The 17,007-nt window shown below is 47.8% G+C and overlaps 1 protein-coding gene across 3 annotated transcripts in view; it reads left to right on the top strand.

Annotated features, from left to right (window-relative positions):
• Nucleotides 1–16,336, top strand: part of LOC121700045 (C-terminal-binding protein 2) — a 78,680-nt gene extending 62,344 nt beyond the window's left edge. For all 3 annotated transcript variants that reach the window (XM_042082710.1, XM_042082712.1, XM_042082711.1), the window contains 7 exons: nucleotides 2,695–2,839; nucleotides 4,833–5,039; nucleotides 7,185–7,399; nucleotides 9,266–9,396; nucleotides 10,320–10,447; nucleotides 12,360–12,477; nucleotides 13,908–16,336. In XM_042082710.1, the coding sequence (XP_041938644.1) occupies nucleotides 2,695–2,839; nucleotides 4,833–5,039; nucleotides 7,185–7,399; nucleotides 9,266–9,396; nucleotides 10,320–10,447; nucleotides 12,360–12,477; nucleotides 13,908–14,088 (1,125 nt within the window). In that variant the 3' untranslated portion in view covers nucleotides 14,089–16,336. The remainder of the gene's footprint in view (nucleotides 1–2,694; nucleotides 2,840–4,832; nucleotides 5,040–7,184; nucleotides 7,400–9,265; nucleotides 9,397–10,319; nucleotides 10,448–12,359; nucleotides 12,478–13,907) is intronic.
• The last annotated feature ends 671 nt before the right edge of the window (nucleotides 16,337–17,007 follow it).

The raw sequence follows: 17,007 nt of genomic DNA, 5'->3' as shown, positions 1-17,007 counted from the left end.
GCCCTTTGTGTGTGTGAGTGTGTGAGTGTGTGAGAGAGGAAGGGGGAGTGCTGCAAGCAAAGCTGCGCACACACACACACACACACACACACACACACACACACACACACACACACACACACACACGGATAGAGAGATGCTATCAGCCTCGGTCATCACCTTCACCTCCAGATTGCCTGTGTGATTCAGAGAAATGAAGATGGCACCAAAAAAGGGAGGGAGAGAGGAGAGACAAAAGGGAGGGAAAGTGTGTTTGGTGGAGAAGGCTGTGGAGGTGGTGGAGGCGGAGAAGGCGAAGGCCCTGGATGGGGCGCTGAAGCGCAGCGGTTGTCTGTGATGTAGATCTCACCTCCCAGCCCCCCCACCCCCTCCCATCCCTGCAGGCCCGTCTGCCATAATGCCTGGTCATGTAGCTGCTTATCGGCACGGCGACGAGCAGCGCGCCTTTTGTTAGAGGAGGCCATCATCTTATCTTGTCCCATGTTGTGTTTTCCTTTTTTTTTTTTTGGTGCACAGCTCAGAGCCATGCACAAAGACAGAGGCAAACAGTGGAGGCAGCTGCACACGCACATCCTCCCACACACACACACACACACACACACACACACACACACACACACACACACACACACACACACACACACCCCACCCCCAATTCTCATCTCCAGCCAGCACTGTGACCACATCATTGCGGGGAGTAGTGAAAAACTGCACAGAGCCACAAATGAGGTCAGATTTGGAAGAGTGCGCTCTACTTATTTTGGTCAGCAAAGGAAGGGAGTGGTGAAGTACACACACACACACACACAGCACACACACACACACACACAGCCTCTGTTCATGTCACTGATGCCCTGTGGATGCCAGCTCAGGGCAGCTAGAGGTGTGGCAGTGGTGCCCTGACACTGGGCAAGGCACACAGAAGCTTGATATGCGCACACACACACACACACACACACACACACACACACACACACACACACACACACACACACACACACACACACACACACACACATGGCTCAACAGCCCCGCCAGCCACCCCTCTATGCTTGAGTCTCTGTCATATCCCCCCAGATCCAATGAGCTCACCCAGGGGATGACATCATGGCTGCAAAATCGCACACACAAGCACAGAGGCACACACCAGCACAGTTGTGCTCAGACACACAGATGTGTACACACACACACACAAATACACACAGACTCACACACATGCACACAGTTGTGCATACACACAGAGACTCACACTCACACACATGACACATGCACATAGTTGTACACACACACACACATACAGGCATGCATGCACAAAGAGAGAGGCCTCTGCTTTGTCTCAGCGCAAAAGCCAAGCCATCAGAAATAATAGCTCTCCAGACCTTCTGCATATCCAGTTTCAGCTGAGAAGAGAGGAGTGGGAGGAATACGAGAGAGTGGGAGAGAAAGAGAAGAGGGGGGGGGGGGATTAGGTCACATTTTCCGTTTAAGCAAACGCTGCTCAGAAACGATTCTCCTCACAAAACATTTCATTGCGCCAGTCATTCTTAACGCCAGGGCGCTTTGTCCTCAGCTAACGCAGCCGTTGGCGAGAGAAGAAGAGCTAGGAGAGAGAGGGAGAGAGAGAGCGAGAGAGAGAGAGAGAGAGCAAGGGGAACGAGACGACTAGGCAGAAAAGGAGAGAGAGAGAGCAAGGGGAACGAGACAACTAGGCAGAAAAAGAGAGAGAGAGAGAGCAAGGGGAACGAGACAACTAGGCAGAAAAAGAGAGAGAGAGAGCAAGGGGAATGAGACAACTAGGCAGAAAAAGAGAGAGAGAGAGAGAGAGAGAGAGAGAGAGAGAGAGAGAGAGAGAGAGAGTAAGGGGAACGAGACAACTAGGCAGAAAAAGAGAGAGAGGGGGGGAGGGGGAGAGAGAGCGAGTGAGAAGAATTGGACAGAAAGTGTAAGGAGAGCTTTAACCTTGAATTAGCATCTAGCAGGGCTTCTCGGGACAGGCGTCTAATAAAAGCGGCCGGGAAAGTGCGGCCTAATCTGCTAATCAGCGCGGCGCTAATGTAGTTAGGCTGCAGGGGAATTTAAAGCCATTATTTACCCTGGCAGGGCCCCGGCAGCCCAGCCTCTCACCCGCTCGGCCACGGCCCTCTCTTTAACCTTGCAGAGACACACAGGAGAGAGAGAGAGAGAGACAGAGAGAGAGAGAGAGAGAGAGAGAGAGAGAGAGAGAGAGCAATGGAGAGAGGGATGCAGGCGGGGGGGGGGGGGGAGAGAGAGTGAGTTTTTACCCTGGACCTGTCGGGCACACTGCAGTAATTATGCATTGTTAATGGTATTGCTTTCGAGCCTCATGACCTCATGCCAGACATCATATCTCTTCTCCCCCCCCCGACCTTGCTTCATTTCGCCTCTTTCGGCACCCTGTCCACAAATATTTCTGTTCCTGCTACTAATACAAACACGCTCGTTATCTCGTTTTCTAAAAGCAGAAACGGAGTCAGTTTCTTAACCATGCAAATGGGCCGGTGTTTATATGGCTCGGTTTGTGCCTTGTTTGACAGAATTATTTTTCTTATCCTTATCAAGGTCAGCTTAGAGAAAATAGTCGTGTTCACAAACTATGTTTGCTCAAACCCTGCAGTCTTTACGTGTAGAAAATAAAGACCTTTTGCACGTGTGTGTGTGTGTGTGACGCTGCAGGTGTTGAATGAGGCGGTGGGGGCTATGATGTACCACACCATCACCCTGACGCGAGAGGACCTGGAGAAGTTCAAAGCCCTGCGTATCATCATCCGAATTGGCAGTGGCTATGACAACATTGACATCAAAGCAGCTGGAGAACTGGGTAAAGATGTTTATCATCATATCTCTCTCTCTCTCTTACTCTCTCTGTCTCTCTCGCTTTCTCTCTCTCTCTCTCTCTCTTACTCTCTGTCTCTCTCGCTTTCTCTCTCTCTCTCTCTCTGTCTGTGTGTCTGTCTGTATGCACTACTTTCAAATACAGAGATAGACACAGTCATAAAGACATGGTCTTACCATCTAAGGGAAGCACTTTGTCAAACCCCCCACTCTGGCGAACATGGTGTGTGTTGGTGTGTTGGATGTCATGTGTAAGCTAAGAAGTGCTCCTTTAGGCACTTATCAGTGCTGCGGAGACAAACATCTTAGCGCTCGAGCTGTCTCCCTGACACATCAGCCATCAGTCTGGCCCTGTTAGGAGAGCATGCTAACAGCACTCACTGTCACAACACTGACAAACCGCACGCACGCACGCACACGTCATCAGTCTGGCCCTGTTAGGAGAGGATGCTAACAGCACTCAATGTCCCAACACTGACAAACCGCACGCGCTGAAGGATGACTCATACATTTTTTTTCATGAGTCATGAATCCAAGAAAACACCCCCTGAAAACGGGGGTTCCATGCTCCATGTTCCATGTTCCATATGTGTTGTGCATGCATTACTTGAAAAGAACTAGCTCCAGTTATGTATGAACAGTGAAGGTAACGATCTCTTAAACATGTGAAAAACGTGAACTTGAAGAAGTGAAAATTGAACAATATGAACTATGAATATTGAACAACTTGAAGCTACATCTATAAGTGTGAACATGCTTAACAAAATATGGGAACAAAACATGGGAACTAAATGTGCATTACGAATATAATCAGTGGGAGCCCTGCTTGTTTCCTTGCAACAAGAAGCTTCCATCTGGGGGTGATGGAAGACAGTGACACCCTCAGTGTGTTTGAAATGTCCAGTCGATTGCGCAATTTGGTCTTAGTTGCAGTCATTGCCGAAAACCCGGCCTCGCATAGATACGTGGTGGGAAATGGTTGCAACATTTTCAGCGCTTTTACGGCTATCTCGGGATATTCTGCTTTGGTTTTGATCCAAAAACCCGCCAGAGAGGTTTCCTTATACACACGCTTAAGACCACCGTCATTTGCAATTTCGATCAACTGCTCTTCCTCCTGCGCTGACAAGTTAGGACTATTCGGGATATTGACAAATGGGTTGCGGACCCACTCATTGGTTTGCCGTGGATCTTTGGAGGATGGGAAGTAATGCTCAAACTCATTTGAAAGCGCAAAAAGGTGATCGCGCACCAGCTGCGAGAGAAAGGGCCCTGCCTCAGTCTCTCCCAAAACCCCCACTACTGTGTGACAGGTTGAGGTCATTAAGCAACCCGAATATGTCACACAGGTAAGCGAGTTTTGACACCCAGTCCTTATCACTAAAATGTGCAGCTAACGGTGACTTTTTTTTCTGTAAGAAATCTCTGCAGCGGCTCTCGCAACTCAAACACTCTGCTCACCAGTGACCTGCTAAAGATGCTTGTTTTTTGTTGCTCATTCTAGCAGTTTAGCTAACTTCGTGTGACACTACCGTTCGCTAAGAAGGTGAAGTGAGCTGACCTGAGGCTGCGCAGCGCTGAAGGCAATATGTAAAAGTGTTGAAGGCGGGACAGACAGACGTAAGAAAATAGACCTTGCAAAATGCAAACATGCGTACAATCAAACAACTGCATATAGGCCTATGCCATGTAAAAACGTGACATTATTGCGAATTAAATTTAATTTAGTTTGCATGCATTTTTTTTAAAACTCATGTCGTAGGCTACGGCCCGGTTAGGAGTGGCCCGGTACCGGTGGTTGGGGACCGCTGCCCTAGTGTGTGCGTGTGTGGTTGTGTACGTACATCAGCCTAGTCTAAACGACAGCCTGTTAAGAATGAGTGGGGTAGTCACAGACGAGGAGATTCTCCCGGAGTAGCGGAAGCTTTTATATTCTCTGGATGTAAATTGTGTGTGTGTGTGTGTGTGTGCGCGCGTAGGCATTGCAGTGTGCAACATTCCGGCGGCAGCAGTGGAGGAGACGGCCGACTCCACCATTTGCCACATCCTGAACCTGTACCGCCGGAACACCTGGCTGTACCAGGCCCTGCGTGAGGGCACCCGCGTCCAGAGCGTGGAGCAGATCCGAGAGGTGGCCTCTGGAGCCGCACGCATCCGTGGAGAGACCCTGGGCCTCATCGGCTTCGGTCAGTGTACACACACACACACACACACACACACACAAAGTGTGACATGCACATCAACCACACAAACAAATACTTCTAATGTGTGTTGAGACTTATTTAGTATTTTTAAATGACGTGTCATTCTCTACCGTTGCATCTGTATTCTGTATATCCTGCTCAGCCCCAACACACCATCCTTTGTCATGTTTCTTTATTGTGTCTTACGTTCTGTTTACTTTCTTCTGTCTCCGTCTCCTGCCTCAAGCTTTTCCACGCTTGTCTACAGTTCATAGATATGTCTGTCTGCATGGCTGTGTCTACATAGTTGTGTTCTTTTGTTCTCATTGTTATTGCCTTTCTTTTCTGCCATTATCTGTGGGCACGTTCACTGTCCCATTATCTGTGGGCACGTTCACTATCCCATAGGGCCCATGGATCTCAGCTGCAGCCCACACCTTGTTGACCCAATTCTTTCTCTCCTCAGCATGCATGTGTCTGTATGTGGACAGTATTTATCAGTCACCTGATAAACAGTGGGGGGTTACGTGTGTGTGTGTGTGTGTGTGTGTGTGTGTGTGTGTGTGTGGGATTGTCCAGACAGCTAGTCCACCTCAGTCAGGCCTCCAAATGGCTGTGCTTATCTCACACACAGCACACCTCTCTGCATGTCTGCTCCAGAGACTCTTCTCACACACTTACTCATACACTCCCTCCCTTGCCTGCCCGCTCTGTGTGTGTGTGTGTGTGTGTGTGGACAGCGCTGGATCAGCTTTGGCCGTGACCGTTTCAGAGCCATTGTCTCCCCCACACGCTGGGGATGTCTCGGCCCCAAACACAGCGGAGGTCTGAGTGACAGTAAGCCTCTGTAACACTGTAGATAATGCCCTGTCCTGTGGCTACTGAGGCCAGCACAGCATCCTGCTGCTGCCTCGCAGTCTCTGCCACTCTCAGGCACACTCGGACAGGCCGTGGTCAGTTCCCACCTGTCCCTGGCATCAACCCTGTCTGCATGACCAAACAGATGCAGTGAAGCCGAAACAGTGCATGAGGTTATATGTGAGTGTATTCCCTTACAGCTAAAATGCATGCAGGCCATGTACAGCTATGGGTGGTGGACGTCGCTGTCTGACCATACAGAGGAAGCAATGAGTTAGAAATGGTCCTCTGTGAACACACTATGAACTTTTCCCCGTTTTTTTTTTTTTTTTTTTCAAATATTTCCAATTATTATTAACTATTAACAAGCTTAATACTTGGAACTTATGGCATCACATATCAGTTAATCAGTCAAATGATCAAGTTTCATAGAAGGTACGTTTATTATTGTGCGAAAAAAATGTTATTTTTGCAATTTTTTACATTTTTAATGTAATTTTGACAAAACATTAGCTGTGTGTGTGATTGAGTGAGAGAGAACGAGAGCAATGATGTGTCTGTCTGTTTGTGCAGGTGTTGTGTGATGTTTACACACAACAGGTCTTTTCCCACAGCCCTGAAAGTCTGCCTGAGCTGCGTGTGTGTGTGTGTGACTTCATGTCTGGTCTCTCTATGAAGGGCTTTATTGATTCTGGCCATCACCGCTAAAAGAGGGACTTCTCTACTCCCACACACACTTTCACTCTCCTCTCTTCCTGCCTCTCACTGTTTAATAGTGTCTCTCACTTTATCATCTCTCTCTCTCTCTCTCTCTCTCTCTCTCTCTCTCTCTCTCTCTCTCTCTCTCTCTCTCTCTCTCTCTCTCTCTATGTCTCTAGAAGTCAGTCTATGCTTTCACTCCATCCTTATCTAACCACACTTTTCTGCAGCCTCGTGTTGCTGTCGAGCAGCCTGCTAATAGAGAAGAATAGGGGGAGAGTGAGTGAGTGAGTGAGAGGCAGGGAACAATAAGATTAAGACGCTATCTCAGGCCTGGCGCTCCTCCTCTCCTCTCTGCTCTGCTCTGCTCTTCTTGGAGCTCCTACGTGCTGCCAGGAGAGCAGGAGTGGTGGCTGTGCAGCAGGATGTGTCCTTGCTAGGCCTCACGCCTGCTCTCCTCTCCTCTCACTAGTGTCCTGCCCCCACCGGAGCGCATGTCTGTTAGGGTTACAGCAGGCTGTGGAAGGTGTTTGGATTAATACTTTGGATGAGTGTGTTGATGTTTTGTGTTTTTTGTATGGGTACGTTCAGGTCGCACGGGCCAGGCGGTGGCGGTGCGGGCGAAGGTGTTTGGCTTCAACGTGCTCTTCTACGACCCGTACCTGCAGGACGGCCTGGAGCGCTCGCTGGGCGTGCAGCGCGTCTACACCCTCCAGGACCTGCTCTACCAGAGCGACTGCGTCTCCTTACACTGCAATCTCAACGAACACAACCACCACCTCATCAATGACTTCACTATCAAACAGGTACTGTCTGTCTGTCTTTCACACTGTGTGTGTGTGTGTGTGTGTGTCTTTTCTATATAAAACATTAAGACTAGTCATGTGCAGACTCTACTATGTTCCATGGATGCGTTTGTGTGCACAGAGCCTCTGCACAGACAGACATAGATGCTCCTTTTGTATCTTAAGCTCACCAAAGCTGGAAACAAATTCATTCCTTTGCTCTGTCAAACGCAATTAGCGCCAGCCCACGGCTACGGCAAATATATCGACTCGGCTCAGCAGTAGGGGAGCTGCTGGAAGCTCAGCTGAGAGAGAGATTGTGTGTGTGTGTGTGTGTGTGTGTGTGTGTTTGCTTTCTGGCTCCCTGATCCACTCTGCCCCCTGGAGGAAAATCAGAAGAATGACCCCTCCCCTCCACTCGTACCCACCACCCCCCTTCCATTTCTCTTTTTTCCCCTTCATCTCTGTGACTCACTCTGCCCAGCTCTCCTCTCCTCTCCTCTCCTCTCTCTCCTCCTTTCCTCTCCTCTCTCTCCTACTCTCTCCTCTCCTCTGTGGTCTTGAGTGCTGCAGCCTGCTGCTCTCTGAGCTGCTGTTCTGTCAGGAGAGTGTGCCACTAGTTTAACCTAGTTAACCGGCTGTTTGTTCACCTCCAGCGGATGCTTGCCTCAGCTTCCCCCCCCCAAAATGAAAGGGTGTAACCCCCCCCCACCTCCTCTCTCCCAAACATGTGAGGCAGCCCTCGGTTTCTGAGCAGAGCTTTTTCTCTCCTTCGTTCCTTTTTTTCGGTCTCTTTTTTTCCCCGCTCCCCCCAGTAAAAAAGGAAACAGACCTAATAAAAGGCAGCTTGGCAGCACCGGGGCTTTTCATGGCCTGGATTTCTAGCTTTTTGTCAAGATTAAGGGATTACTTTCTTCCAAGCGCTTTTCATTAGATTTTCCTTTGCTGTTGTTTTTCTGGCAAACAGTGCCGCTGTGCTGTTGCAGTTTATCAGCATGCATATAAACATACTGGGTGCCACTGTTATCAAATCACACACACACACACAAGCCTGGACCCACAAAGATAGACTCACAAGGTAATCAGTTCATGTAGTGTGAGTTGGAATTTGTAATTTTGGGCTTCGGGTTTCAAAATAGGCCAGTGCGTGTGTTTGTGCGGGGCACTGGGAGATGGGGAGCAATTTTCTCTGATGGTCTTTTTGATCTCTTCCTCTAAATAAACGCTCAGAGAACTACAGTATACAGTCGCACTCAGGCGTATTATTTATTTGTTTCATCATTGCATTTATTCAAGGTCGTAGATATCAAGGCCACTTTCGGTGAAAAGGGTTTTATTGGCATTGAAAATTAGCCTCAAAAGAAGTAGGCTGGCTCAGAAAGGCCTTGATTTTTTTTTTTGTATGCATGCAGACATAATTTATGTCTTGTGACGGTTATCCACTCTATTAGTGCTGGAAGTTTCCTTGGAAAAAACAATCTTCCATTTCTCCCTAATCAGGACCATAGCATACACAAGTAGAACATTCCAGAGTTGTGTGGTCAGACGCGTCACAGATGCTCAAGTGTTGTCAGCCCGAGTAGCTGCGCTCAGTCACATGATCTGCCCTTGTGACCACAGCCTATAGGCACGCAGGGATCAACACCACCAATACATTTGACCCAAATCTACTGAGGCTTTGGGGCCTTGAGGAATGTGTATCAAGGCCCCATAATGGGTAAAAAAAAATCCCAAACAGGGAGATTGAAGTGATCGTTGAAACTTGTGGTGCTGGTGTGACTATTAACTCAATGGAGCATGCTTGTGTTTGGGGAGTGGGCTTGTATGTGCTGTGCTTGACCCTTGTGTGTGTGTGTGTGTGTTTGTGTGTTTGTTTGTGTGTTGCAGATGCGTCAGGGGGCGTTCCTGGTGAACACGGCCCGAGGGGGTCTGGTGGATGAGAAGGCCCTCGCCCAGGCCCTGAAGGAGGGGCGGATACGCGGAGCTGCCCTGGATGTGCACGAGACCGAGCCCTTCAGGTGAGCAGCCCACTCGCGCTCCTGCCGCTCCTCGGCTCATACCTGTGCATTTGGCAAGACGCAGGTGTTTGGGTCATCACCGCCTTTGGGTCAGGATTTAGATACTTCATTCCAGTTACATGAATCTCGATAAAAAGCTGGGGAGGAGACAGCTGACCTTTATGCATCCCCTACCTTGGCCTAGTTTCTGTGTAGGTTTGCCAGCAGCATGGCTGACCTTGCACTGAGCTGTTATCATGTTATGACATTTGCTGTCAAATTGTAGTAGATCCATGAAAACATTATAAGAGGGCCATAAAGACAACAATGTCTTGTCCATCTAGCGACGTCTTCAGGGTGAAGTCATTGGTGTCAGTTTGGTTCCATGCAACTTAAAGTTTGGCTGCTGTCAATACAGTACATGCTCTGGGAAATTCCCCAACTGTGCAATCGGGTGAAATAAGGAAAGATTCTGTCAGTCAGGACATAGAGGCACTCATCCAGTCAGGACAATAATCTGCCTGTCGGTCGGGGCCGAGCCAAGGCAGCATGCCTGCGTGGGGAGGAACCTCGGGGAGGACTCTAAAGAGAGGGTGGTGTGTGTTTGTGTTTGGCGGCTGAGCGGCTAACACCCACTGAAACGCTGCTCACCCACCCTCCTCTCTCGAACGGCCGCCGCGCTCTCCGATTGGCTGTTCTTAAACTCCGCCATGTGGCCTCATGCTTCACGTCCTCCATCAGCTCAGGTGACTGAGTCCACCCTCCCAGCCCAGCAGGAGCGGAGCTCGGCAGCGCGGAGCCCAGCTCGGGAGAGGAGGCATCTGCCGTCACGGCTGGAAGGAGAGACGTGGAGGAGAGGCTGCTTGGCTGCCGTGCCAGACTGAAGCTGACATTTTGTCCTGCTCTTCCCCACCTTCCTCTCTGTCGGTCTCCCGCCCTCTCAGCTTTGCCCAGGGCCCCCTGAAGGACGCCCCCAATCTGATCTGCACCCCCCACACTGCCTGGTACAGCGAGCAGGCCTCTCTGGAGATGAGAGAGGCAGCGGCCACCGAGATCCGGCGAGCCATCACCGGTAATTATCACTCTCTGTCTTCTACTTGTCTCCCCCTCTTGCTTTCTCTCCCTTTCTTTCTTTCTCCTCCTCTATCAGACTCTTTCTTTCAGTCTGTTTTTCCTGTCTGTCTTTTCCTGCTTCTTCCACATAAAAAGCTTGAAGGCATTCTCTACCCGCAGAAGCTCAACAGCTGGGCTTCCCTCCCTGCCCCACCCCCCAACACCACCACCCCCTTCCCATCATGCCCCTCTCTTGTCTCTCCCCAGATGTCACATTTCCACTTCAGTGGCTGGTGTGCAGCCTTCATTAGTTGTGTGGCGTTTAGGAGATGTCATCATTAGGCCGGCTGGCTGGCGGGTAGATGCAGGCCTGAGGGGGGGGGGGGGGCGCTGTTTAGAGGAGCGCCCGCGTGCTAAAGGCCGCCGCTCCCACAGCTCGTGTGCTCCGACCAGACCCTCCCCTCTGAGTCTCCAAACTCAGCCTGATTGGCCGGAGACCGATGGGGCCCTCCGGCTCATTGGTCACGTACATGAAGGCAGTGATGTGAATTCAGATGGCAAACGTGCCAACTACATCATAAAAAATAAGTCATCATGACTCATGGCAAATACTGTGCACAAGAAAAAGCAAGAAATATGGCACACTTTGATAATCACTTTAAATGAACGTGTAAAACCTGCTAAATATTCTCCATCTCATTCCAGTAAGAACCTATGTGTGCGTGTATGATTTATTTTCACATCTCCATGTCTGTAGCCTGCAGTAAAAATGTATTGATTACCACTTCATTCGTTTCTAATAATTAAAATGGCAAACCGTGATGCACAACTCTGCCCTTTTGCCCAAACGTTGCTTGATTGCCGTTTTCATCTGGCATCATGAATGCTAAAACTCTGCACATCTCACTGTTCAGACTGACGGGCATAAACTACACTACAGTCCCTAAACAGAAGAGTGGAGCGGGAGTCTTGTTGGAGCAGAGATGGATTAAGTGCTACCTGTTTGTATGTAGTCTTCTGATCTTTTGATTGGAAGCGCCTGGCGGAACACTCAAGAGTGTCCGTCAGACCAGTGAGAACATTGTAAATCAGTTATGCGTTCCTCATATCTACACACATTTATGTTTTATACATGCTGGGTAAAATATATGAATTACTTATTCCAAATCACAATCAATAAAATCTCATAATGTGCTGTTGTATCTGGTCTTCAGCAGACAATTCTGATGAGAGTATCTTATGCTATGTCAATACCAATGAAACTGCAAATCAACGGAATAATAGGCATGAACAAATTCTCATCACCAGCTGCTTTTTGTTCACTGACTCACCACCCTCTTTTTAAAGCAGAACAATCATGTTACTTGTCAGCTTGTTAACAGATCTCAAAATCCCACCTTCCTAGCGCATCACCTTAGCAACACAAGCCTCATGGGAATTGAATTCTATACGTACAGCCCTACGTGTGAGAGTGGTATCATTAATTGGAAGGTAATTGGCAGTTGTAAATGGGCCACTGTTTTTCAGACTTCCATGACTGAAAACAATTGCACATTCCTTCATCCAATTTAGGAAGGGAAAGCATCTGATATCAATTTGAAGGCGTTAGAAAAGGCATGAAACACTTTAGCGGAAGATCCATTTACACCTGCAGGGTGTCAGGCTCTTTTCTAGGTAGGCTTCGACACACAGAATTATCCCTAGTGGAATTTCATGCATCTTAACTACAGAGATGTTTGAAACAGGAGTAGAAAAACTGTATTGAAATGCTGAAGCATTTGGATTCTGACTTCTGAAAAATGTTGACATGGGGAGCTACCTTTTGCCATTTCTAGACTATAGGCATATTATATGTTGTTATTGCAGTACATTTCTCTGTCTGAGCTAACATTTGAAACTAACCCCACTCTTCCACTGTTGTGTTGCAACAGGCCGCATCCCAGACAGCCTAAGAAACTGCGTCAACAAGGAGTTCTTTGTCACCACAGCACCCTGGGCAGTGATGGACCAGCAGGGCGTCCACCCTGAGCTCAACGGTGCCACCTACAGGTAGAATTTGAAGTACAGCCCGCATAGTCTTGTGTACCATCTGTCCTCTGTTTTTCTTTTTTTCCATTTAGCTTTAGCATTTTACTCATTTACCACTTGACAGCTTCAGCCATAATCCATCATAACCAAACGATGCTTTTGCATATATGCAGAAATCGACTTACTCGCTTAACAACTTGTAACAATTCACTTCTACCTCCTTGTAAATGCTAGCTTGTAAATGCTAGCTTGTAGCCAGCCTGATTTGCTAGTGTCACAAGGTCATGATTTAGGCTTAGCGTGCACCTCTTAAAATATGCTAGTCTCCTATCTTGGCATGGCAGGCTTTCTTATCACCTTGGTACTGCATAATGCTAAGTTGTCCTGTCCCCTTATCCTGTTTGCTTTGCTAGCTTGCTTCTCCTCTTCTAGGTCAGTGTGTTTGCACTGCTAGCGCTAACCTTTCCACTAGGCTACAGGCTAGTTCCTCTCCTCGTGCCTGCCCTCCCCCTCCCACCCCAGACTTCACTTTGATTTCAGTGTTTGCGCCTCCATGTGCTTCTTTTACGCAGCCAAGTGACCAACCAAACTCTACAGGCCATTACTACTGGTGTACCCCAAGACAAATTAAATGCCTAAGTCTCATTCAGGTAAATACACTGCCCTCTGCTGGCTGCCCTCCAACATGTGCCTCTACTGCAGCGCTGTAACCCCCACCTTACTCCACCACCAGCCCCACTCAGATAGGAGAGTCGGAGAAAACCCTGCTCTGTAACGGTCCAAGCCAGGCTTCCTCAGGGGGCATCACACTTGTGACTGTCTGTCACGTAGAACGCGCTGCAGAATTGACTGTGTTTGCACTGCCCTAAAGAGGACCTTAGGAGGCCAATCATCTTTCTGTGGTCCTCTTTTGGGAGGTTGCAATTTGGGGAATGCCTGTGCGTGTCACATTGTGTGTTGGTGTGCATATGCCACCCAACCTTATTTACTTGTTGATTTGTCTGTCACCCCTTATCCAGAAATGACACTTTATTTTATGCTTTTAAGATCATGATGAGTCATTCATTCATTTTTAATGTTGGTAGTACTCTAGAAATACTAGCTTCTGTGTGTGTGTGTGTGGCTGGCTGGCTGGCTGGCTGGCTTTGTGGAGTAGGGAGGATTTTGAAACTTTCTAAAACAGACAGTGTTTTTGCAGGGGAAGGTGAAAGTGTGCGTGTGTGTGTTTGGAAAGGGAGAGAGACAAGACAGAGAATCATGCAGGCAAATGTTGTATTGCCATAGGCAATGTTCCAGAGTGATTCAGGTTGAAGGTGGGCCGCTGTGGATCTGTGTGTGTGCTTGTGTCGGAGTGTGTTTGTGTGTGTCTGGAATGGATGTGTATGTCTGTCCTTTCCATACCAGACAGTCCTGACTGTGTGTTTTTTTTTCTCTGCATGCTCTTTGCCCAGGTACCCGCCAGGGCTGGTGGGCGTAGCTCCAGGTGGCATCCCAGGGGCGATGGAGGGTCTGGTGCCAGGTGGGGTGCCTGTCGCCCACAGCCTCCCATCGGGCACCCACCCTTCCCAGGCCCCCTCCCCTAACCAGCCGTCCAAACACGGCGAGACCAGAGAACACCTGACCGAGCAATAGCACCGCACCAGGAGGAGCCATCGCTATAGCAACACCATAGCAACCAACCAAGTGAACAACCAAGCAACCAACCGGGACCAAGAGACAGTGAACTCACCCGCTGCCACACAGCACTGGGGGTTGACATTCGTTCCATGGATTTCTACTCCTCCGTTTTTAATTTTTAAATCTCTCTCTCTGTCTCTCTTCTGGTTCAGTAAACTCTTTTTTGTTGTTGTTTTTGAGTTGTGTTTTGTTTCTTTTTCTCTTTGGAAAAAAATGTTTCTTTTTCTCTTTTGGACATCCAGTGTGCTAACACTATGAAGGTGCGTTAGTGGGAAGAAAACCTCACCCCCCACCCTGACAACCCACATCTGATTGGATGGCCTGCTTCCCAACGCACCAATGGGAGAGCTCTGAGACACCACAGCATTGCGTGCTACTGGACTCTGCCCCCCTCTCCTCCCTCCCACTCCCTAGCCAGCGCCCCCCACCCAAACCCCAAAGCACTCCACCTTCTCTGCCACCGCTCCCATCCTTTTCCTGGCCCCTCCCTTATCTGATGTGTTGCTCCATCTGAATTTAGGCCCTGTAGATGATATTTTTTCTCTTTTGGTCTTCGGTATGAAAGAAAGAAATGAAAAAAAAGGTTATGAAATATATAAATCTATATTTATCAGACATCAGTTAAAGGAGAGAAGTAGTTTGATTGCCCTCTTGCAGTGGTGATCTACAGAGTGAGCTTAACCCTTTCCTGACCTCAGTCATCCTTTTTTTGCCCCTCCTCCCCCCTAAGAACTTAGTTTATGTCTGCTCCTTTGTTGCCCTCACCTTTAATAGAGCCATCAGTAGACCAAATATTTTAAACATCAAGACGAGATCAAAGTTCTAAGCTGTCTGGTAGTTGGGCTTTGTCAACAGCAACCTTGAATATGCTCACTCTACAATAGCATATCTCATTGAACTCCAAAAAACTTTGGGCCTACAGTAAAGCGTGGCCACCAGTTAAAGAGTGGGTCTTCAAACTGGTCTCTTTTTTCAGTGTTGGATAACATGGATCAAAAAAATGTGTGAAGTTTATGGAGCCAAGTATGAATCGGGGAAGAAAAGACCAGCTCAGACCTTGGCTACTTTCAGAAGATCTAGTGTGTTGAGACTGCATGGTCTTGATGGATTGCAGACTCTTGACATAGGCCTAGGGCCACAACCACATCATCCGAAAATGTATTGACCCATACAGACACCTTCATTTAGAGTTGGCTTCAAAAAAGACTGTCTGTAGCTGAGAGATGTTCTGTGTTTTTTTCTGAACACCATTGACATCTTTTTTTTTGTTTTTGTTTTGTTCTTTTTTTCTTTCTCTCTGTGGTCTCATGCTGCCGTCCCCAGAAGGACACATTTTGTGTAGCCATTCTGTAACCTGCCTGTGACTTCACTTGATGTGTGCAAGAGACTCCATGTGACTTTTTTTCTTACTGCTTGCAAAGTTGGATGTTCAGTCCAGTTTTTTTGCTGAAAGGACATTTCCTCACTGAAAGGACAGAAGGATGGACGATGTGGGACTCTCTTCTCATTGGCTGGTCCAGACAGGCAGCGATGCTCTTTTTCGCGTGTTTGCTTTCTCTTGTGTGATCGGTTGAGCCTTCTGACGGACATCACAGTTGAACAGGAAAGGGTTAAGGAGATCTCCATTCCGTAATGACTCAGGAAAACACTTTTTGCAGATGTTCTTTTGTCCCCCTCCAATTTTTGGTCCGAGAAAGAAAGAAAAAAGAATTCTGGGTAGTCTGCATATTTTCTCTCCATTTTCCTCCCATTGTGGTATTTTTATATATCAGATGCATCCCATGTTTTTGGTGTTTTTAAAAGAAAAAAGAAAAAAAGTTTTGCAGTCCTGTTAGATTTGTATTGCCTAGTTAAATGTTCCTGTAATCATAGTCCTATGTGATCTTCCCTACCTTTCTCTCTCTCTCTCTCTCTCATGCTCTCTCTCTCTCTCTCTCTCTGTCCCTTCCTCTACCTGTTTCATTTCTTCCTTCCCCTCTCCCTTTTATTTTTTTGTTGTTCTCTTGAAGGCCAGGTTTTTGGGGCGTCCTGTACTCTGTAAGAGCAATAGCAAAACTCCTACTTAGTGCCCAACACTAGCAGAAGCAGAGGCCGTCAGCAGTATGTTTTGTTTTTAGTGTGAGTATTTGTATTTGTTTCTTGTACAAGGTGAACATTTAGCATACAGTGCAGTTCAAATAAAAGATACAATTCTGACATCCTACTTTTGGAGTCTGAGTGTCTGTGTTTGGGTTAAGTGCATCACAACACACCTTTAACGTAAGCAGAGGACTGAGGAGCTTGAATTTCAGTACCCTCTGCTCCAAGTGCTCTGCTCCAAAATGCTCCAAGTTAACAAATGGATGATCATGGTCTTTCCGACACAACAGGATTTGCTGAATTGATCTGCCTTTTTACTGTTGGTTTCTGCCTAGATTGTAATGTAGTGTGATTTTAAACATGTACTGTAGTGCAGTCAGTGTTAACTGTATTGTAGTGTAATCAGTTGTACTCAGGCGTACACTGGTGAGGAATCCATTTTGGTTTCCTGGCAGCCATGACCTCTGCTCTACTTCTGCAGTTACAGCTGCAGTGTGTATTCTCACCCAGAAGAGGGCGCCATTAACATCATCACCAGAGTCACTCGTATGTGTCGGAGTATAGTTAGTATAAATATTAAAAAAGGTTTATGTGAATCTGATGAAATCAGTTCTCTTACCTGACTACTCCCACACTCCTTACCTCCGCTCGTATTTAAGATGGGTTGTTCTTGCAGCATCTTTGAGCATGGATTCAGATGCTTGTGGATTGTACCCTAATGCAAAATCTGAGCGCTTGCAGATTCTCCATCTGGTGTGATGTGTGGAGCCTGATGCAGGTGAGTGTCTCTGGAGC

Source organism: Alosa sapidissima, chromosome 24, assembly GCF_018492685.1.
Source record: "Alosa sapidissima isolate fAloSap1 chromosome 24, fAloSap1.pri, whole genome shotgun sequence".
In the NCBI taxonomy this organism is placed as follows: domain Eukaryota; kingdom Metazoa; phylum Chordata; class Actinopteri; order Clupeiformes; family Clupeidae; genus Alosa; species Alosa sapidissima.
This window is presented reverse-complemented; position numbering and strand designations above follow the sequence as displayed.